At 45.2% G+C, this 23,784-nt stretch overlaps 3 protein-coding genes across 3 annotated transcripts in view; 2 read left to right on the forward strand and 1 right to left on the reverse strand.

Annotated features, from left to right (window-relative positions):
• Positions 1 to 494: 494 nt before the first annotated feature.
• LOC141078135 (uncharacterized) lies at positions 495 to 12,536 on the reverse strand (the record flags this gene model as incomplete). Its single annotated transcript, XM_073564967.1, has 6 exons — positions 12,501 to 12,536; positions 1,481 to 1,630; positions 1,172 to 1,351; positions 965 to 1,088; positions 784 to 881; positions 495 to 585 (listed from the first exon to the last, which is right to left on the reverse strand). Coding segments are annotated over exons 1-6 (679 nt in total), but the record flags the coding sequence as incomplete, so codon positions are not given.
• Positions 12,535 to 23,784, forward strand: part of LOC141078137 (uncharacterized) — a 192,143-nt gene continuing 180,893 nt past the window's right edge. Inside the window, exons 1-5 of the mRNA XM_073564968.1 lie at positions 12,535 to 12,546; positions 14,816 to 14,965; positions 15,095 to 15,274; positions 15,357 to 15,480; positions 15,564 to 15,661. Coding sequence (XP_073421069.1) covers positions 12,535 to 12,546; positions 14,816 to 14,965; positions 15,095 to 15,274; positions 15,357 to 15,480; positions 15,564 to 15,661 — 564 coding nt within the window. The remainder of the gene's footprint in view (positions 12,547 to 14,815; positions 14,966 to 15,094; positions 15,275 to 15,356; positions 15,481 to 15,563; positions 15,662 to 23,784) is intronic.
• LOC141078141 (uncharacterized) lies at positions 16,302 to 23,051 on the forward strand. The gene is made up of 2 exons (XM_073564972.1): positions 16,302 to 16,351; positions 22,050 to 23,051. Exons 1-2 carry the CDS (start codon positions 16,302 to 16,304, stop codon positions 22,996 to 22,998), a joined length of 999 nt encoding a protein of 332 aa, XP_073421073.1. The 3' UTR covers positions 22,999 to 23,051.

Genomic DNA, 23,784 nt, shown 5'->3' on the forward strand with positions numbered 1-23,784 from the left:
AATGCAGAAGCTGAGATACTGGATACCATATATGGAAGTGAAGCTGAAATGGACCTATCATAGACTGACAGTGGTTACTCAAAAGATTGTGTGACACCCATTTCCTGTCTCTTTGTCTTGAGAATAAACTTCAGTTGTGTGCAAGCCTTTACTGAGAAAGGAGTAGACATCTAACTCTGTGTTCAGTGTGACTCTTTAAGCGTGCACTCGGCCTATATTGGGTCAGGTACAAGCAATCATATAGATCTTGCTTTAAGGGATCACCCTCACACTAATACCAGGGGGTAGGTGGATCCTCCAGGTGGAAAGTTCTATAGAAAAGGGCTTTCAATGCCCAAAGTCATTTGAACAGTTTTGGGTGGAGGAGAATGTTGTGGTCTAGAGGCAAAATGGTGATCATGGTAATACGGCCGGACTACACCACCGATAAAGCAGCCACAGCCGGTGACTGAGAGGAATCTGTGACTTCTCTGCATTCAGTGGTTACTACTCACCTGGGTAGTCATATGTGGGAATCTCCTCTTTATACCACTCATCACCCCTCACATATGTCTCTGTAGTATTAATATGGGTCAGATCTTCACCCTGAAACAAATATTGTAAAAGTCACAGACAGATGGAGAAGTCCCATCTATGATCAGCTCTAATCCTGCCATCTCCACCGTTCTCATTACACAAGTATAAAACATATAATACTGGTGGATAAAACAAGACTGAGCCCAAGACCTTCACAGCCGTCTACACATCATAGGGGAGATCTCCTGACACCTTCTCTCCATCTACCTGATGATCCTGAGGAGCACTGGGATCTTCTTGGTTACAGTCCTGTGGAAGAAGAGGACGGGGACATCTCTCTGGGGTTGTCCTCTTACTGGATAGATCTGGAGGAAACACATACAGGGACTGAATTCATTCTCTACATACAGATAATTATAGGCTGTGTGTATTTAGTCCTGTCTATTACCTGGTGATGTGAGGGGCTGGGGAACCTCCATTATGACGTCCTTGTACAGATCTCTGTGTCCTTCTAAATACTCCCACTCCTCCATGGAGAAATAGACAGCGACATCCTGACACCTTATAGGAACCTGACACATACAATGATACCGTCATCCCCCCGATCCCTTCATAGTGTTACTGTATAATGTCCCAGCATTCCCAGCAGTGTCACCTCTCCAGTCAGCAGCTCAATCATCTTGTAGATGAGTTCTAGGATCTTCTGGTCATTGATGTCCTCATGGATCAGGGGGTGAGGTGGAGGCCCCGTGATTGGGCTCAGGGGTCTTCCACATCCCTCAGACACAGGGTCCTGACAGCGATCACTAGAGGTCTTCTTCACCACTGTGTAATCCTGGTTATGGAGAGACACATTAATAAATCTCACTACAGACATTCCCAGAGTCCTCACCTCTCCAGTTCTGTCCATCTGTTATTCCCATAGATAAGAATGATGTAATGTGACGTCATCAGAATCTCTCACCTCTCCAGTGAGACGGAAGAGGATCTCTAGGGTGAGGTGTAACATCCTCTCCGCCATCTTGTCTCTGTCCATATCCATCCTTGATGGGGAAATCAGGAAAATTCTCTTCTGTAGAAGATCTTCACTGAGAGGATCCGATATTGTAGAGACCTGAATGAGAAGAAGATGATCCGATGTAACATCATAAGAATCCTGTGTAATAATACAATTACTGGAGATAATAAGGGAAACATATGAGGAGATTTATTATCTTACAGGGTTTAGTTTTCTCCCCTGACATCTACTAATAAAACCTATATATTTAGGCCACAGACAACAAGCAGTTTCCTCCTCGGAGTCGGCAGCTGAACACGTTCCTCATAGACTCATCTTCCATAACGCTAATTCTCCTCTCATTACCGACACTGGAATCGGCTTTAGCAATACTGCAGGAGATATTCATTACACGCGACATGAGAAATAACTCCTTCATGATGAGGACGACATCTTCATCTTAAGACTTAAGACTTCTCCCGTGCTGCACCAATCCTCTGGAATGCTCTACCCCAAGATATTAGGACCATCCACAATTTGCATAGTTTTAGGCGCTCGCTCAAAACACATTTGTTCAGAGCGGCCTATCACATTCAGTAATCAAAGTCATGTTTGTGTGTGTGTAGCCCATTCACTATCTCCATCTAACCCCCACCCCCTGAAGATGGCTGGACCGTCATTGTAAATACATCATTGTAAATACAAACCTGTGCTTTGTATCTCCCCCACCTCATTGTAGATTGTAAGCTCCACGAGCAGGGTCGTCTTATTTCGCTTTAATTATTGTATTGTTAACGTTGTTACTTATGACTGTTGTGTTTGAAACTGTTCAACTGTAAAGCGCTGCGGAATATGTTGGCGCTATATAAATAAAGATTATTATTATTATTATTATTATTATTCATCTTCTACTACGGCTCTAGAGACAGATTTAGCCAGAGTCGGTCACTGCCTCCATCCCCACCGGCCGTCTATATGAAGGTTTCCCGTCTTCCCCGCACTGGAATCTTCTATCTATATGTAATATATGGGTACAACCCCAAGAACACAGTGGGGGAAACATCATACTTTGGGGGGGCTTTTCTGTAAAGGGGACAGGACAACTGCAACGTATTGAAGGAAGGATGGATGGGGTCTTGTATCGGGAGATTTTGGCCAACAACCTCCTTCTCTCAGTAACAGCATTGAAGATGGGTGGAGGCTGGGTCTTAGAATAGAACAACGACTCGAAACACAGAGACAGGGAAACTAAGGAAAGAATAACACAGGGACCGAAAGGGTTAATAGGACTCACAGGAGGAACCAGCCCAGAAAGCAGAAGGTCCAGGAGCGTCAGCCATATATATGACTGCTCTGTGCACACAGGACCTGTGATGAGGTCACAGGAGGGGAGGAGTCAGGGGTCACATGATCAGGGGCCTCAGTGTGTGCAGGACTCTGCTGTGCTGGTTGTCATGGTGCTGGATGAGGGGAAGTTTCTGTGTGGGGTCAGGAGGGGTTTACAGGGTGGATGTAGCAGTGCCGTGTGTGTACGAGGTGTACGGAGCGGAGCCGTGTGTGTACGAGGTGTACGGAGCGGAGCCGTGTGTGTACGAGGTGTATGGAGCGGAGCCGTGTGTGTACGAGGTGTACGGTGCGGAGCCGAGTGTGTACGAGGTGTACGGAGTGGAGCCGCGTGTGTACGAGGTGTACGGAGGGGAGCCGCGTGTGTACGAGGTGTACGGAGTGGAGCCGTGTGTGTACGAGGTGTACGGAGCGAAGCGTGTGTGTACGAGGTATACGGAGCGGAGCCGTGTGTGTACGAGGTGTACGGAGCGGAGCCGTGTGTGTACGAGGTGTACGGAGCGGAGCCGTGTGTGTACGAGGTGTGTGGAGCGGAGCCGTGTGTGTACGAGGTGTACGGAGCGGAGCCGAGTGTGTACGAGGTGTACGGAGTGGAGCCGCGTGTGTACGAGGTGTACGGAGGGGAGCCGCGTGTGTACGAGGTGTACGGAGTGGAGCCGTGTGTGTACGAGGTGTACGGAGCGAAGCGTGTGTGTACGAGGTATACGGAGCGGAGCCGTGTGTGTACGAGGTGTACGGAGCGGAGCCGTGTGTGTACGAGGTGTACGGAGCGGAGCCGTGTGTGTACGAGGTGTACGGAGCGGAGCCGTGTGTGTACGAGGTGTACGGAGCGGAGCCGTGTGTGTACGAGGTGTACGGAGCGGAGCCGTGTGTGTACGAGGTGTACGGAGCGGAGCCGTGTGTGTATGAGGTGTAAGGAGCGGAGCTGTGTGTGTATGAGGTGTAAGGAGCGGAGCCGTGTGTGTATGAGGTGTAAGCGGAGCCGTGTGTGTACGAGGTGTACGGAGCGGAGCCGTGTGTGTACGAGGTGTACGGAGCAGAGCTGTGTGTGTACGAGGTGTACGGTGCGAAGCCGCGTGTGCACGAGGTGTACGGATCGAATCCGCCTGTGTACGAGGTGTACGGAGTGGAGCCGTGTGTGTACGAGGTGTACGGAGCGGAGCCGCGTGTGTACGAGGTGTATGGAGCGGAGCCGCGTGTGTACGAGGTGTACGGAGCGGAGCCGCGTGTGTACGAGGTGTACGGAGCGGAGCCGTGTGTGTACGAGGTGTATGGAGCGGAGCTGTGTGTGTACGAGGTGTACGGAGCGGAGCCGCGTTTGTGTGGACCCCTCTGTGTACTCCCAGCTTCGGTCGCAGACGCCTCTGTGTATGCTGTATAAGCCCATATACCCCCAGCTCCTGTCGCAGACCCCGCATCTCACACTGTATACATCCGTATACCCCCAGCTTCGGTCGCAGACACCTGTGTACGCTGTATACACCTGTATACCCCCAGCTTCGCTCACAGACCCCGCGTCTCTCACACTGTATACACCCGTATACCCCCAGCTTCAGTCTCAGACCCCTGTGTGTATGCTGTATACACCTGTATACCCACAGCTTCGGTCCCAGACCCCTCTGTGTACTCTGTATACACCCGTATGCCACCAACTTCAGTCGCAGACCACTCTGTGTACACTGTATACACCCGTATACCCCCAGCTTCGGTCACAGACCCCTGTGTTCACTGTATACACCTGTATATCCCCAGCTTTGGTCGCAGACCCCTGTGTACACTGTATACACCCGTATACCCCCAGGTTCGGTTGCAGACCCCTGTGTATGCTGTATACACCTGTATACCCCCAGCTTTAGTCACAGACCCCCCTGTGTGCGCTGTATACACCCGTATACCCCCAACTTCAGTCGCAGACCCCTCTGTGTACGCTGTATGCACCCATATACACCCAGCTTCGGTCTTAGACCCCTCCGTGTATGCTGTATACACCCGTATATCCCCAGCTTCGGTCGCAGACCCCTGTGTACGCTGTATACACCCGTATACCCCCAGCTTCAGTCGCAAACCCCTGTGTATGCTGTATACACCCGTATATCCCCAGCTTCAGTCGCAAACCCCTGTGTATGCTGTATACACCCGTATACCCCCAGCTTCGGTCGCAGACCCCTGTGTACTCTGTATACACCCGTATAACCCCAGCTTTGGTCGCAGACCCCTGTGTACTCTGTATACACCCGTATACCCCCAGCTTCAGTCGCAAACCCCTGTGTATGCTGTATACACCCGTATAACCCCAGCTTTGGTCGCAGACCCCTGTGTACTCTGTATACACCCGTATACCCCCAGCTTCAGTCGCAAACCCCTGTGTATGCTGTATACACCCATATACCCCCAGCTTCGGTCACAGACCCCGCACATCTCACACTGTAGAACTGACGCCGGACACACACGGTAAAACTGCGGTCGTCGGTCTCTCATCTCTCGCACTTATACTGATAACATAAGATGGAGTCAGACGAACCCTCCTACAAAACGTGAAAACAAAGTCATTACTACAGGACTGTGTGAGAAAGGGATTTATTCTACAAGAAACGCTGGGGCCACAAATGAGAATAACATAATGTCGTTCATCTTCTCTTTCACCATAGATATTGACAGTGAGGGCGACTTCCACTTTACCGCAATGTGGATTTTAGTGGCCATACATAAGTAGTTTACTAGCTTCTGAAAGCTTTCTGGAAGCCGGGAAGGCCTGGTTCCCAGTGAAAGGGTAGAAGGTTCCAGACCAACCGGTCAACCATACATCTGTGCTATCAGAAGCTTCACCTTCTCCCAAAGCCCAGAAACCACCGTACAAGACCACCAAATATGTCTCATGTCACCAGATATTCCACAGCCCCAAAACAGTCTCCCGAGATTTTAGGAAAAATGCTGTGAATTTTTTCCGGTACATAATAGACTCTGTCCAATAGTTTTAAGGAGGTCTCCACAAGGGAAGTCTGGTGACTACCTTCTGATAGGGTATCACAGCTACGATACCATTCATCAATTGACTGTTCAAACCCCAGATCCTCCTCCCACTGTAACATATACTTCAATTTTTTATCATTTTGTGGAGAATTTATAGCATAGTAGATCAATGAGATCGTTCCCCTGCCCAAAGGGTCATTTAGACATTTTTTTTCAAAACTGGTTGCCCTGAGAGTAGTACCGCTCGGGAGGATCTGCTTTGCAAAGTGGAAGATCTGGTTCAAGCGCATTACCTCCCTAACTGGAGGTTCAAATATTTGAACAAATTCCTGTCTGTCAAGTAAGATATTAAATGGGGACACAAATGTTGAAGTATATGAATACCTTTCAGCTTCCACCAAGAAAAAAATTGTGGCTCAAGGCCTGGTGGGAACATGGGGTTTTGTAATATAGCTGTCAGGGGAGAAGGGCTTGATTGTAAGTTATATTTAAACCGGACTTTCCTCCAAAGAAGCAACGAGTGGACTGTAAAAGGAGCCACATTCATTAACCCCAGTGGAAGTCGGTCTGTGGTCCACATTAGGCCTGATAAAGAGAATGGTTTGGAGAGAAATGATTCCAGAATAACCCATCTCGGACTATTGGGATATGAACACGCACTTATTAATGGAGCAATCTGTGCCGACTTGTAATAAAGTGTAAAATTAGGGAGGGATAAACCCCCTTCTTTTCTGTGACGGAACATAAGGTTTTGCACAATTCTGGGTTGTTTTCCTAGCCAAAGAAACTTAGACATCGTAGAGTGTAAATGAGTGAACGTTCTGGCTGGTACCATAATTGGGAGGGACCTAAATAGATATAAGAAGCGAGGCAGTGACACCATTTTTAATGCCTGTATTCTGCCGAGCCAGGATAACTTTGAGGAAGCCCATCTATCCAGGTCCCTCTGGAAGTTTTGGATCAGTGGAGTGTAATTCCACCGAAACAGAGGTGACCTGTTGGCTGTTAAGTTGATACCCAGATATGTTAGATAATGTTCTTTGTGTATAAACCCAAAATGGGAGGCTATATTAGTTTGCTCTGTCTTAGGAAAATTTACAAATAATGCTTCGGGTTTATCAATGTTAATCTTTAACCCTGAGATCTTCGTGAAGGTGGGAAAACAAGTGAGGGAGTGTAGTGTGGGGACGTATTAATGTTAGCAGGAGATCATCCGCAAAGAGGCTGACTTTATATTGGTCTCCCATATTCTCAGGGCCCAGGATATTCTGATCTCTCCTTATTGCTTCCACAATGGGTTCCATTGCAAGTGCAAAAAGATCCGGAGATAGAGGACAGCCCTGCCTGGTACCCTCTGAATATTAATTGGAGGGGGATGTGGTGACGGGAGTTTTACATAAGCGATAGGGCTATCATATAACAATTGGAGGCACTTTATAAGTTTAGGGGAGAATCCGACTTCCGATAGAACCGTAAAAAGATATGTCCAGGACGCCGAATCGAAAGCCCTCTCAATATCTAATGCAAGCAGGAGAAGTCGCTTTCGTTGTAGGTTAGTTGTATGAATAATATTTAACGCTCTCCTAATATTATCTGGGGCCTGTCGCGCTGGTATAAAACCAACCTGATCCCGATGGATGAGGTGAGGGAGGATTTTATTGATCCTGTTAGTCACAATGGATGTAAAGATTTTGAAGTCAATGTATAAGAGGGATATAGGTCTATAATTTGTTGTGAGATGATCTTTCTTAGGATTAGGGATTACGGTTACATGCGCCACGTAGAACTCAGGGGGCAGCTGTGAGCCATTTAGTAGTGAATTACAGAGGTTTTTATATGTGGTGTCAGCACATCGCTGCATTTTTTATAATATATTGCTGTAAGACCATCCGGTCCCGGGGCCTTTCCTTTTTTTAGTTTTTTGAGTGTTGAAACTATTTCCTCCTCAGAGATGTGTAAATGGAGTTGTTGTGCCGCGGACTCAGTCAGGTTAGGTAGATGTAGTGTGTGAAGGAATGACTCCAGTAGTGAGGGGGGGGTGATTGTGGGGGCGAATACAAACTCTGGGAGTATTCATTATAAGTGCTATACATAACATCAGGGTGGGCTGAGATCTGACCCTTAGGGTCTTTTATAGAGGAGATTATATTCAGTGTGTTATGATTGAGTCACCGTAGGAGGCAAAAACAGAAATGCTCGCTAAGTCCAGAAAAACCAGAGAGATTGGCAGCTATCGGATTGCAGACCCCTGATCCTATCACAACAACTAACAGTAGCCGTGGGGGGTTCCTGCGATGCCCTAGACCCCTCGATCACAGCCGGAGAATTAAATAGGCCTAAAGAAAGAAAGGGGAAATCTAAACTGCCCCAGAGCAGACCCCAAAGCAATAGGCAGCCCCCAACATATAATGACGGTGAAGCAAGATGAAAACACTAACACAGACAGAAAGATAGACTGAGCAAAGACGGGGCCCAAGCTAACTAGATAGGAAAGGACAGGAAGGCTGCTGTCTGCAATCCGTGAAAAACCCTATGAAAGTAAGAGCCAACAGACTGACAGTGAAAAAGGCCCTGAAGACGCTAGGCTTCAAAAAAGCTATGTCAGTACTCAGGAATATTCTGAAGACAGAGCAATCGGCAAAAGGAGATTCAGCTCACCCCAGCAGGGAATGGCAGAATCCAGAAAAGCAAGGAAAACAAAAACAAAACACAAATGCTAACAGGCAAAGCAGAAAACTTAGCTTTAGAGGAGCAGGAAACAGACTGGTGTCCTAGAAGTCCACAGAGAAATCACCCGCAGGGCAGAAGGGTGTCGGCAGCCTTATATCCAGTCCGTGACTCCACTCAGCCAGTCATCCTCATTAGGCTCAGGTGCCTGATAATCAGGCTCATTACCTTCCTTTACCAGAATAGGGAGTTCACCAGACCTCAGTGACGAAGGGGAAAATGAACTCACAACACAGTGACTCTCTCATTCTGAGCTTACGAGCTAGCATCTTATTAGGCTTATTGGCATGGTGATAAAACGCGGCTTTACTCCAAGTTAGCGCCTCTCCGTTCTGGTGGTGAGAATGGCGTCTAATTGTCATTTCATGTCTTGTATTTGTGCAGATAAGTATAGGGGTGAAGAGCGCTGATTGGCCAATTCTAACTCCTGCAGTTTCTCCTCCAGTCTGGGCTGTAATTCAGACCTTTCTTCTTCCTGTTGGCCGATAACTTAATCACAGAACCGGGAATAGATTTTCTGTGCTCGAGTCACATTGCTCCAAGTGAGGCCTCCTCCGCTGTGTGAGTTTAGGGGAAATTTGTTATATCTTTTCTTATAGCGGTTACATTAGAGATTTGGGCATTTTAGCTCCTGGTGTGGAGTCGATAGCACAATCATATGCCGCCATATAGTAGACGGCCGGTAACTGGGGAGAATTCCCTCCTGTGTGGGGTCTATTTCCCTCCAGAGAAATCACACGTTACATTCCACACATAACACTGTGTAGAGAAGGCGGCGCGGGGTAATTGTGCCAGTAGTGAGGGGCAAATAATGGCGGGAATGTCACTGAGGAGAAGGCTCCATGGAGGTCTGCACTCCGGAGATCATGTGACCCCTGACTCCTCCCCTCCTGTGACCTCATCACAGGTCCTGTGCACAGAGCAGCCATATATGTGGAGTGCGACTCTGCAGGTTAGTGATGGGCAGTCCAGCTCTTCTGGCTCCTTTCCCCACTTTTATCCCTCCTGTCCCTTCACTATAAAGCCTGGGCCTCATTATACAGCTGTACAGGGGTCTAGTGAAGGCTTTTTAGCCCTTTCCTCAGACTGTAGCTCCTGGGCACAGGCCCTCACTCCTGTCCCTTCACTATAAAGCCTGGGCCTCATTATACAGCTGTACAGGGGTCTAGTGAAGGCTTTTTAGCCCTTTCCTCAGACTGTAGCTCCTGGGAACAGGCCCTCACTCCTGTCCCTTCACTATAAAGCCTGGGCCTCATTATACAGCTGTACAGGGGTCTAGTGAAGGCTTTTTAGCCCTTTCCTCAGACTGTAGCTCCTGGGAACAGTCCCTCACTCCTGTCCCTTCACTATAAAGCCTGGGCCTCATTATACAGCTGTACAGGGGTCTAGTGAAGGCTTTTTAGCCCTTTCCTCAGACTGTAGCTCCTGGGAACAGGCTCTCACTCCTATCCCTTTACTATAAAGCCTGAGCCTCATTATACAGCTGTACAGGGGGCTAGTGAAGGCTTTTTAGCCCTTTCCTCAGTCTGTAGCTCCTGGGAACAGGCCCTCACTCCTGTCCCTTCACTATAAAGCCTGGGCCTCATTATACAGCTGCACAGGGGTCTAGTGAAGGCTTTTTAGCCCTTTCCTCAGTCTGTAGCTCCTGGGCACAGGCCCTCACTCCTGTCTCTTCACTATAAAGCCTGGGCCTCATTATACAGCTGTACAGGGGTCTAGTGAAGGCTTTTTAGCCCTTTCCTCAGACTGTAGCTCCTGGGAACAGGCCCTCACTCCTGTCCCTTCACTATAAAGCGTGGACCTCATTATACAGCTGTACAGGGGTCTAGTGAAGGCTTTTTAGCCCTTTCCTCAGTCTGTAGCTCCTGGGAACAGTCCCTCACTCCTGTCTCTTCACTATAAAGCCTGGGCCTCATTATACAGCTGTACAGGGGTCTAGTGAAGGCTTTTTAGCCCTTTCCTCAGACTGTAGCTCCTGGGCACAGGCCCTCACTCCTGTCCCTTCACTGTAAAGCCTGGGCCTCATTATACAGCTGTGCAGGGGTCTAGTGAAGGCTTTTTAGCCCTTTCCTCAGACTGTAGCTCCTGGGAACAGGCCCTCACTCCTGTCTCTTCACTATAAAGCCTGGGTCTCATTATACAGCTGTACAGGGGTCTAGTGAAGGCTTTTTAGCCCTTTCCTCAGACTGTAGCTCCTTGGAACAGGCCCTCACTCCTGTCCCTTCACTATAAAGCCTGGGCCTCATTATACAGATGTACAGGGGTCTAGTGAAGGCTTTTTAGCCCTTTCCTCAGACTGTAGCTCCTGGTCACCATGTGATCTCACCATAACCCTAACAAGCTAATTAAGGTGTGAAATCTTGATCAAAATTATCTCAGTACACAAATCTCTAAAGGTGCCCAAAGTTTTGCATCGCCCTTTTTCCTTTTTGCAATTATGAAATTGTAAAAAAGTCTATATATATTTTTTATTATTATTTTTGCCTAAAATACAAAGGCCATGTGTCATCTTAGAGGTTCGGCCTTTTAGAGATCATTTCATCTTCATCTTACTGCTGCTCACAATAACGGTCATTTTGACCCGGGGCGCAAACACTTTTACATGCCGCTGTCAATGCTTCATCCCACTGGTGCTCAATATTTAATAGGGTCTTACTATTAAACTTAATGAAAAGTTCGGTGAATTTCTTTGAGCTGTTATTACTAGAGATGAGCGAATATCCTCGGAGAAGTTGTTATTGGCTAATATCACTTACCGAATAGCTGCATCGGGACCCCGGATCCCTGGAGCGCTCCCGATAATCAGCTGCATGTGTCGCCCTCCATGCAGGTGCTGTGACTATCACACAGCGCGACACACGCAGCTGATTATCGGGAGCGCTCCAGCACACTGAGTCCTGCACACACTGAGGCCCCTGATCATGTGACCCCTGACTCCTCCCCTCCTGTGACCTCATCACAGGTCCTGTGCACAGAGCAGTCATATATGTGGCGGACACTCCTGGACCTTCTGCTTTCTGGGCCGGTTCCTCCTGTGAGTCCTATTAACCCTTTCGCCCCCTGTATTCTCCTTTCTGACAGGAGAATATCTGAATTCGGACAGTGTGACAGGAATATAAGCAATGTGGAAGGAAAAAATGACAATTTTACTTTTTTCCTCACAAAAATGTGACTTTAGCCCCAGAATTGGTAGCGTAACAATTCCTTATTTCCCCCACTGTAGTTTGTAGACTCCATATACAGATCCCTTAAGTGCAAAAAGAGCTGAATTCCCCACTTAAGTTATTGCATTTTGGAAATTGCCCCCACTGGGAATTTATCTCCAGGTAAAGGCACAATTGTGTCTCCATGGGGGTTGTGCTCACAGCCCAACATCGTGTGGCCTCCAAAGAAATGCCACCCCGCACCATTACTGACCACTGCCAAACCGGTCATGCTGAAGGATGTTGCAGGCAGCAGATCGCTCTCCACGGCGTCTCCAGACTCTGTCACGTCTGTCACATGTGCTCAGTGTGAACCTGCTTCCATCTGTGAAGAGCACAGGGCGCCAGTGGTGAATTTGCCAATCCTGGTGTTCTGTGACAAATGCCAAGTGTCCTGTACAGTGTTGGGCTGTGAGCACAACCCCCATCTGTGGACGTCAGGACCTCAGACCATCCTCATGGACTCAGTTTCTAACCGTTTGTGCAGACACATGAACAATTCTGGCCTACTGAAGATCATTTTGCACGGCTCTGACAGTGCTCCTCCTGTTTCTCCTTGCACAAAGGTGGAGGTAGCGGTCCTGCTGCTGGGTTGTTGCCCTCATACGGCCCCCTCCACATCTCCTGGTGTACTGGCCTGTCTCCTGGTTCCACCTCCAGCCTCTGGACACTACGCTGACAGACACAGCAAACCTTCTTGCCACAGCTCGCATTGATGTGCCATCCTGGATGAGCTGCACTACCTGAGCCACTTGTGTTAGTTGTAGAGTCCGTGTCATGCTACCACGAGTATGAAAGCACAACCAACATTCAAAAGTGACCAAAACATCAGCCAGAAAGCATTGGTACCGAGATGTGGTCTGTGGTCCCCACCTGCAGAACCACTCCTTTATTGAGGGTGTCTTGATAATTGCCAATAATTTCCATCTGTTGTCTATTCCATTTGCACAACATCATGTGAAATTGATTGTCAATCAGTGTTGCTTCCTAAGTGGACAGTTTGATTTCACAGAAGTTTGATTTACTTGGAGTTATATTCTGTTGTTTAAGTGTTCCCTTTATTTTTTTGAACAGTGTATATAGATAGATAGATTTTTTTTTCTTTACATTGGAGGGTCCAATTCCAGCTATTGCTGTCGGATCTGTAAACCCCTCTGATCAGTGCGATCACACATAACATACAAGCCTCTGATGGCTCCGGTGATGCCCTGTACTACTGTAGTGCCGTGTATCATCACTGCCTGTCAGTGTAATACTAACGGCCCCATACACATGAGATCAGAGTTGGCTGAACGGTCATTTGGCAGACGGCGATCTCTCCCAACTCCCCCATACACACAAATATTCCAGCTTTCCTGTGGTCTGTATGAGAGAGTCGCCTCCAGACTCCTCTAGAGGAGGATTATCTACAGGAAGAACAAACGGATAATCCTCTGAAATTCAGGATGCCAGATCCTTCTCTGCCCTGACATCATCTGTCGGGAGGCCCCCAAATACATTATATGGTTGGCCAAACCCCCCGAAATCAGTGCTTTCATGGAACTTTAGTCTAATGTGTATGGGGGCGTTATAAGGTAACTTATTGGACGCTGCCTCTGGCCCGGCCTAATAGACCTTCATACATTGCAGCCCAGACCCCATTATTAGGCATGTAAGTATCATAGTAACTAGGCCGCCCCATACTATCGAGTACTTGGAGGCGGGGGGCATTCAGCCAAACTCTGTCACACCTTCTTAGATGCCATATTTGCTTTTCACAGCAGCAAGGGGTTAAACTGCCAGGGTTTTTGTTGCAGCCTCATCTGTGCCGTCCCTGCGGTGTACATCTATGTTCTGGGGACGAAAAGAATTAATTTGCAAAAAAATTGTTTCACTTGTTGAAATATAGTAAAATGTGTCTTCTGCTTTTTCCATGTTATTTTCTTCTTGCAAGAATTTTTGGAGCCAATTTTCTTTAGAAACATTTTAATATCGGCTTTTTCTGGAGTTTTTCTTGTAATATAGGAAAGCCTAAGGCCAGAAATAATCCCCATAAATCACTGTACATGGAGACTTTGGGATCAGATCATTTCTGTCCATTGTGTTTGTGGAAACAAAAAATCTTTTCTAAAAGCCTCAAACTTCTGTGTGTGACTCAGAGCTGAGATCTAACGTGATGGAAGATTCCAGTGCGGGGAAGACGGGAAACCTTCATATAGACGGCCGGTGGGGATGGAGGCAGTGACCGACTCTGGCCAAATCTGTCTCTAGAGCCGTAGTAGAAGATGAATAATAATAATAATAATAATAATAATAATAATCTTTATTTATATAGCGCCAACATATTCCGCAGCGCTTTACAGTTGAACAGTTTCAAACACAACAGTCATAAGTAACAACGTTAACAATACAATAATTAAAGCGAAATAAGACGACCCTGCTCGTGGAGCTTACAATCTACAATGAGGTGGGGGAGATACAAAGCACAGGTTTGTATTTACAATGATGTATTTACAATGACGGTCCAGCCATCTTCAGGGGGTGGGGGTTAGATGGAGATAGTGAATGGGCTACACACACACAAACATGACTTTGATTACTGAATGTGATAGGCCGCTCTGAACAAATGTGTTTTGAGCGAGCGCCTAAAACTATGCAAATTGTGGATGGTCCTAATATCTTGGGGTAGAGCATTCCAGAGGATTGGTGCAGCACGGGAGAAGTCTTAAGTCTTAAGATGAAGATGTCGTCCTCATCATGAAGGAGTTATTTCTCATGTCGCGTGTAATGAATATCTCCTGCAGTATTGCTAAAGCCGATTCCAGTGTCGGTAATGAGAGGAGAATTAGCGTTATGGAAGATGAGTCTATGAGGAACGTGTTCAGCTGCCGACTCCGAGGAGGAAACTGCTTGTTGTCTGTGGCCTAAATATATAGGTTTTATTAGTAGATGTCAGGGAAGAAAACTAAACCCTGTAAGATAATAAATCTCCTCATATGTTTCCCTTATTATCTCCAGTAATTGTATTATTACACAGGATTCTTATGATGTTACATCGGATCATCTTCTTCTCATTCAGGTCTCTACAATATCGGATCCTCTCAGTGAAGATCTTCTACAGAAGAGAATTTTCCTGATTTACCCATCAAGGATGGATATGGATAGAGACAAGATGGCGGAGAGGATGTTACACCTCACCCTAGAGATCCTCTTCCGTCTCACTGGAGAGGTGAGAGATTCTGATGACGTCACATTACATCATTCTTAGCTATGGGAATAACAGATGGACAGAACTGGAGAGGTGAGGACTCTGGAAATGTCTGTAGTGAGATTTATTAATGTGTCTCTCCATAACCAGGATTACACAGTGGTGAAGAAGACCTCTAGTGATCGCTGTCAGGACCCTGTGTCTGAGGGATGTGGAAGACCCCTGAGCCCAATCACGGGGCCTCCACCTCACCCCCTGATCCATGAGGACATCAATGACCAGAAGATCCTAGAACTCATCTACAAGATGATGGAGCTCCTGACTGGAGAGGTGACACTGCTGGGAATGCTGGGACATTATACAGTAACACTATGAAGGGATCGGGGGATGATGGTATCATTGTATGTGTCAGGTTCCTATAAGGTGTCAGGATGTCGCTGTCTATTTCTCCATGGAGGAGTGGGAGTATTTAGAAGGACACAGAGATCTGTACAAGAACGTCATAATGGAGGTTCCCCAGCCCCTCACATCACCAGGTAATAGACAGGACTAAATACACACGGCCTATAATTATCTGTATATAGAGAATGAATTCAGTCCCTGTATGTGTTTCCTCCAGATGTGTCCAGTAAGAGGACAACACCAGAGAGATGTCCCCGTCCTCTTCTTCCACAGGACTGTAACCAAGAAGATCCCAGTGCTCCTCAGGATCATCAGGTAGATGGAGAGAAGGTGTCAGGAGATCTCCCCTATGATGTGTAGACGGCTGTGAAGGTCTTGTGCTCAGTCTTGTGTTATCCACCAGTATTATATTTTTTATACTTGTGTAATGAGAACGGTGGAGATGGCAGGATTAGAGCTGATCATAGATGGGACTTCTCCATCTGTCTGTGACTTTTACAATATTTGTTTCAGGGTGAAGATCTGACCCATATTAATACTACAGAGACATATGTGAGGGGTGATGAGTGGTGTAAAGAGGAGATTCCCACATATGACTGCCCAGGTGAGTAGTAACCACTGAATGCAGAGAAGTCACAGATTCCTCTCAGTCACCGGCTGTGGCTGCTTTATCGGTGGTGTAGTCCGGCCGTATTACCATGATCACCATTTTGCCTCTAGACCACAACATTCTCCTCCACCCAAAACTGTTCAAATGACTTTGGGCATTGAAAGCCCTTTTCTATAGAACTTACAACCTGGAGGATCCACCTACCCCCTGGTATTAGATACCAGGAGAAGCAAAGGAGCACGCAGTCATTTTAATATAAAAAATATCAAAATCATTTTATTAAATACCAATAGTACAAAAACACCACTATCTCCTCCTTGATAAAGCGGCGGGGGACGTCGCGAAATGCGTGTCGGGGGTTCCAACGCTTGGCTCTCCTCTCCTTCCCCTCCCTGGTAAGTTGCCGTTCTTGATCTCTCTGCAGCCTTGGGGGAATTTTCCTTATGATACACTTGTACTGTGTCCTTATAGCAGGTATCACATATTCAGGGGAATTTGTAGTTATATTCTGCGCTGCCGCAAGAAAGTATTCCAGGAGATCGATGTCAAAGATTCACAGTGGTTTATTCTACGCGTTTTGGTGGTCTCATGCCCCCTTCATCAGGAAATACCACACAGTATGTACAGGCATCACACGTATATATAGTTGAGACAGGATGCTGGGATTCAAAAAAACGAGCGCCAACAGATCAGATGACACAGTGTCAAAGTTCATAGTCGTTATAGGGTTAATGGTTCACATGGCTTGTACCACATAAAAATGTACAATAAAACAATTATTAACTGAGGACATAAATGGTGTATTCATTTATAGAGACAAATTCAATTAACAAGAAAAGAAAAAGATAAAAAGAGAGAGAGTGAAAAAATGCCGACTTTCACTGAGTGGATAAGAACTCATACTAAAATGAACCTTCAAGCGTGGAAGCGGACACCTTACATATGGACTGAACGATGGAACAGGGTAAACTTACTTATTTTTGGAAAGTCCAATGAAATCGTTATATTAGATGTGAAAAACCTTCCACGCTTGAGGGTGTGAGGGTGATCCCTTAAAGCGAGATCTATATGATTGCTTGTACCTGACCCAATATAGGCCGAGTGCGCGCTTAAAGAGTCACACTGAACACAGAGTTAGATGTCTACTCCTTTCTCAGCAAAGGCTTGCACACAACTGAAGTTTATTCTCAAGACAAAGAGACAGGAAATGGGTGTCACACAATCTCCTGAGTAGCCAGTGTCAGTCTATGATAGGTCCATTTCAGCTTCACTTCCATATATGGTATCCAGTATCTCAGCTTCTGCATTCCAAGGATTCCTTCCAGGGTGTTGAAGACACAGACGCCATCTTGGTACACCATATCTGAACTGACTTATATAAGGGTTAATAATTGATTTCATTAGCCATTCTGTCCTTCACATTAGGAGACGCTGACCGTTACCTGCCCAGATCTGTAACTATAAAGCCAAATGACAGCGTACGTAGAATGTGCTGACAAGATAGAAAATCACTTGAAGAAAAATCTTATGCTGGGCCTGTAAGAGAAAGCGGAGGGTAATGATGCTGTTGGCTTCCTAGTTCCCTGAGATCTTATCGGATGAATCGTCTCTCCCTTCTGTGCTGCTGAATGTCTCATGGTCCCTACAAGACCAGGTCCAGTCTTTCTGGCCAAACTTCCCTTTTATGAGCGACACCAGTAAATGTGCAGTGAGGCCAAGTGTGAATTTCTGTCCAATAACAGCAGAGTTTCCCTTTATCCTGACTTTTCAATTTGTATTAAAACCAACTAACTTCAAGGAGGATTGTGATAATCTCCAGGACAAACATTCCACCTGTGCCATGATAGATCTCTAAGCCGTGCGTGGCTGATGGCTGTAATATACATTTATTCCCGCCTGCAGGAGATGTGTTGGCTCCAGCCCTGGTGTCATGGAGTCACTCCACGTCATAAATTACATTGTTTCTGATCCTAAGGAATTCAGATTACTGCACAATCTCTCCTGAAATGGGGAGCAATATTATTTTCTCTAATCTTCTGCTCAGGATCCATAGTAGCTCCAATGGTCCACCATAAATGAGGGCAACTCTGGTTTACTGTTGTGTAATCTGTATTTGTAGTTTTCAGTAATGAGATTCTCGTGCTCTGGGGTGGGGCTGTGGGTGGGGCTGTGGGCGGGGCTTTCTGTGGTGCTCTGATTACATATTCATCTGTATTGGCTTATGACAGGTCGCTGACCCCTCACTGACCTGCCCCCATTATTACATAATGCATATAATAGCATTGATATTATTGTTGATAATGCCTATAATATTGTGGCTATTGTGGGGTTAGGCCGGGGTCACACTGGAGAGGAATACGGCCGAGTGAGAGGCACTAAAAGCACGCATTAGACACGGACCAATGATTCTCTATGGGGTCCCTCGCACCAGCCGTATATTTCTCATCCGTATTCTACGCTCCGTGCCAATCACAGCATGCTGCGATTGTCAGCGTACTACGGCCGTAATACGCCAATGCAAGTCTATGGGTGCGCAAAAAATACGGATTACACACGGACCACACATGTGACTTGCGAGAAATACGCACCCGGTGTCTTTTAGAAAAGCCGGCAATTCAGTGCGCGATACAGTAAAATCACACTGACAGGTTTAATAAAGAAATGAAAGAATAGATATAGACACATAGAATACATTATATATATATATATACACACATGTCATTGAGACACACACATATATATATATATGCATTCTATGAGTATATATCTATTCTTTGGTTTCTGTTAGAAACCCTGTCATAGGGCTCCATTATATGTCCATTTTGCAAGCCTGCGAGAAAATCTCACCATACGGATGCCATACGGATTACATACGGATGCTTACATGCGCAAAATACGCGACCACACCTTGATTACAGATGACATACGGAGCACTATTTAGGGGTCATTCATCCGTATTACTCATGTAAAATACTGACCGTATTTTGCGTCGGTTAGTGTGACCCCGGCCTTAGAAAAAAAATACATCCAGCAAAATGTCACCAGCGGCCCCTGTCCAGTAGCCTCTGTCTCTTACTTATAGACGCTACTGTGCAGGCGCCGCCATCACCGGTGACATTTTGCTGGATGTAATTTTTTTCTAAGCCTCACAACATATTGTGCCCAGCTTGTGTCTCTGGACACCTCTAACCCCACCTACACCTGGAAATTGTTAAAGGGAATCTGTCCCCCTTTTTTGAGATATCCTATAATGATATCTTTCAATTGTGTGTCACATAAGGATTCTCTTAGTACTTTTGCTTCCCCCTGATCCCGCACCTTTCATGCATAAATACCTTGTTTATATCGGTTCAGATGTATGTAAACTGCCGCTGTCCGGTCCGCTGGGCGGGGCTTATTCACCTGCTCCCCCCTCCCTGTCTTGCTCTACACAAAAAGAAATGTGTAGAGCAAGACAGGGAGGGGGGAGCAGGTGAATAAGCCCTGCCCAGCGGACCGGACAGCGGCAGTTTACATACATCTGAACCGATATAAACAAGGTATTTATGCATGAAAGGTGCGGGATCAGGGGGAAGCAAAAGTACTAAGAGAATCCTTATGTGACACACAATTGAAAGATATCATTATATGATATCTCATAAAAGGGGGACAGATTCCCTTTAAGTCAGCTCTACTCAAATGTGTCTGTCACTAAATAAACCAAATGCTTGAATGTCAAAACAGTTCAAAAACGTGGTTCTGTGTGGAAGATTGTAAAGCCGTCATGGAGGCATAAGGCTGGCAGTGATGGGCATTGTGGGTAATAATAGCGGGGATCATGCCTCATTCCTCTCTAGGAACATACACGACATCTTCTCTGGGGGTTCTTTCTTGTTTCAGTTACTGGGATGAGTGCAATAAAATGTCGCTCAGTGAGTCTTCTCACATCTTCAGATTCTAAAGGATTGGCGGGGACAAAATTTTCAAAAACAAGATTTTCAGTGACCTTTTCCTGATAATCAAGGAAAGTGTCTGCATTTCCGGCTTTTTTGTATAACACAAAAGAATTATATGTGGCCACCTGAAACAAATACATGACTAACTCTTTATACCAGATATATGATTTTCTTGATACCTGGTATGGCTGTAGAACCTGATCTGCAAGGTCCACACCCCATATATTTGTTGTAGTCAATGACTAAAAACAGGTTTTGGAGTAGTGGATCCCTGTTGGTCTGCAGTGGCCCTTGTGGCATCTGTGTGGATCGAGCTCAGGATAAAAATATCTTTTTTATCCTTATACTTAAGGACAAGCAGCTCTCCATTGTGTAAAGCCCCTGACTGCCCCTTTCAGAACTTTTTTTTGACCAATGATCGTGGAAACCCGTGATGGTTTTTGCGAATGGTCCCACAAGCCCCTATGTTATGTTCAACCAAACTTTTAATTAGGGGTATACTGGTGTAGTAGTTGTCAACATACAGATTGTAGCCTTCTTGTAAAAATGGAGTTATCAGCTCCCAAACGATTTTTCCAGATGTCCCCAGATAAGTAGGGCATCCTGGTGGGTTTAGTTGGCTACCTTTCCCCTCATACATGCGAAAAGCTTTCATAACAGGTCCTAAGAAGAACAGAAGAAAACATAGGGGTGGCTTGAACAGGGTGGTTGGACCAATAGGACCGAAGGCTCGTTTTTTAACAAGCCCATAGCGAATGTAAGTCCTAAAATGTTTTCATTTCTAGGACATTAGTTGGTGTCCATAAATGTGACCTAGCATAATAGGATCGTGGATTCTGGCTGATGAATTGGGACACATATGAATTTGTAGGACAATATGCTCTAGCAAGCTATCTGTAATAAACAAATTAAAAAAATAATTGGTGCAAATTTTTCCACCTCCACATTTATACCAGGAATGGCATTAAAATTAGGGATGAATGGAGTAGCCGAATCCGAAGCCTCCCATCTGGGAAATGCTACATCAAGAAGCAAAGCCCCTTGGACATTGGTGTGCGCCAATTCACGAGCACTAGGGACAGCGCTAGTACTGGGCATTGTTCCCTGAGTTGGAGACATTTCTCCAGAAGCGCTATTTGTCCTTCTTGTTGTACTGGTCCTTGTGTGTGAGGATGGACCAGAATCACTGCTCATTTCTGAGCTATCACTGTCGCTGCTACTAAAGCCCTCGAAATCCACATCCCCATCTGACACTGCACTTTCTTCACTGTCAGAACATAAAAGTGCATAAGCCTCCTCTGCACTATAATACTGACGGGACATTTTATTCGTTTTTATTTTTTTTTCCTGGAAATAGAAAACTCTGACATGACTGATGTGACCAAATTATTGGGGAGACAATTGAGAAAAGCAAAATTCTTTAGCCTAACCCTAACTTTAGAATAAACCCTAACCCTAACTTTAGCATAACAGTAACCCTAACTATAGCATTAACTCTAACCTGCCTTATCTGTTTTTCCATTGACAAATGATGGACCTGAGTGGGGACTTGTTTTTTGTGAGATGAGAATTGGTATTATTTTCGCCTACATAACATTGATTGGTTTCTTTTTATTCGATATTTGGGAGGCAGAATGAACCAACAGTTGAACACCGCACACTACTGGCTCATCCAACAAGGTTTTCTATTAGACTGTGAACTGTCATTGTCTTGGTAAATAATTAAACTTTTTTACATAGCTTGCCATTTTTATGGACAGTTTAAGTAGAAATGTTCAAAAATATAAAACTCAAGGATATTTTATTAAAAATAATTGTGTTTTTATCTTAGCAGATGACTGTACCAGGAGATCAGAGGGACAGCTGACATCTTCAATTTTTAAATCTGATGATCTTGAGATCCTACAAGACACAACTGAAGTGATTGCTATTACTCCAGATATATCATCAAATATTCACAGCAAAGATCTGTCATCTGATCCTATGAAACAGGTCCCATCTCCTGATTCATTACTGACTACTAAGGAAAATCAAAGTCACAAAAGAGGCAATAAAAAACACACTGCTCCTAAAGCAAAGAAGTCATTTTCATGCTCAGAATGTGAGAAATGTTTTGCACATAAATCACATTTTGTTAGACACCATAGAACTCACACAGGGGAGAAGCCTTTTCATGTTCAGAATGTGGGAAGTGTTTTGCACGTAAATCACTGCTTGTTACTCACCATAGAACTCACACAGGGGAGAAGCCTTTTTCATGTTCAGAATGTGGGAAGTGTTTTGCACATAAATCACTGCTTGTTACTCACCATAGAACTCACACAGGGGAGAAGCCTTTTTCATGTTCAGAATGTGGGAAGTATTTTGCACGTAAATCACTGCTTGTTACTCACCATAGAACTCACACAGGTGAGAAGCCTTTTTCATGTTCAGAATGTGGGAAATGTTTTGCACGTAAATCAAATTTTGTTATTCACCATAGAACGCACACAGGGGAGAAGCCTTTTTCCTGTTCAGAATGTGGGAAATGTTTTAATGAGAAATCTAATTTTGTTACACACCACAGAATGCACACAGGGGAGAAGCCTTTTTCCTGTTCAGAATGTGGGAAATGTTTTAATGAGAAATCTCATTTTGTTACACACCACAGAACGCACACAGGGGAGAAGCCTTTTTCCTGTTCAGAATGTGGGAAATGTTTTAATGAGAAATCAAATTTGGTTAATCACCATAGAACTCACACAGGGGAGAAGCCTTTTTCCTGTTCAGAATGTGGGAAATATTTTAGCCGGAAAATGATTCTTGTTAGACATCAGAGAACTCACACGGGGGAGAAGCCTTTTAAATGTTCAGAATGTGGGAAATGTTTTAACTGGAAGCAAAGTTTGGTTGATCACCATAGAACTCACACAGGAGAGAAGCCTTTTTCCTGTTCAGAATGTGGGAAATGTTTTAACCGGAAAGGGAATCTTGATGAACACCAAAGAACCCACACAGGAGAGAAGCCTTTTTCCTGTTCAGAATGTGGGAAATATTTTAACCGGAAAGCGCTTCTTGTTAGACATCAGAGCAGTCACACAGGGGAGAAGCCTTTTTCATTTTCTTAATGTGGGAAATATTTTACTAGGAAATCAACTGTTAATAAATATCAGAGACGTCACATAGGGGAGAAGCCTTTTTTATGTTCATAATGTTGGAATAGTTTTAACCAAAATTGAATCTTCTTAAATGGGTTGTTTCTTGTCATTCCTCATGTTTGCTAAAAAAAGGATAAAACTAAACTTTATTAATTCCAAATGTGAATCTATACCCATAATTGACCCCCTGAAGGTTAGTCAGTAGGTGACCAATAGAAAAAGCATGTACCCCACATCTCAGTATATAGGGTGAGGTGACGTATATACACTCACTCTCCAAGACTCTCATTTCAACGGGTTTCATCGTCCTCACAAAAGGCGACTCATCAGGAGACTGTTTAATATTGACCTGTATTCAAGCGAGACTAGACAAAAAGACTAAAATCATTTATCATGTTATCCGAAACAGTCAGAAAACTAGCCACATATTGGCAGATCGCAGGCTTCAAACTGTATAATTTGTAAGTTTATAAGCCCCTCCAGTGTCAGGAATAGATAGTATGTGACAATACACTATAATTGTTGTTTTTCTCCTATAGGGACTGCCCTAGTTTGGTAATGTAACTGCTGTTAATTAGTAGTGCAGACAAATTGTCCTAGACTAAACTCAGTTTTCAGACTGCCCAATATGTACCACTCAGGGAAAACTTACCTGCTCCAAAGATCATTAGCAGCTTATAACTAATGGCCATGCTGCGGTCTGTCAGGGAATGAGTGCAATATTATTATAAAGACTAGGGATATGTGCAACCATAA

The sequence above is a fragment of the Dendrobates tinctorius genome, unplaced genomic scaffold (assembly GCF_039654945.1).
Source record: "Dendrobates tinctorius isolate UK_male_01 unplaced genomic scaffold, ASM3965494v1 ptg000509l, whole genome shotgun sequence".
Classification (NCBI taxonomy): Eukaryota; Metazoa; Chordata; class Amphibia; order Anura; family Dendrobatidae; genus Dendrobates; species Dendrobates tinctorius.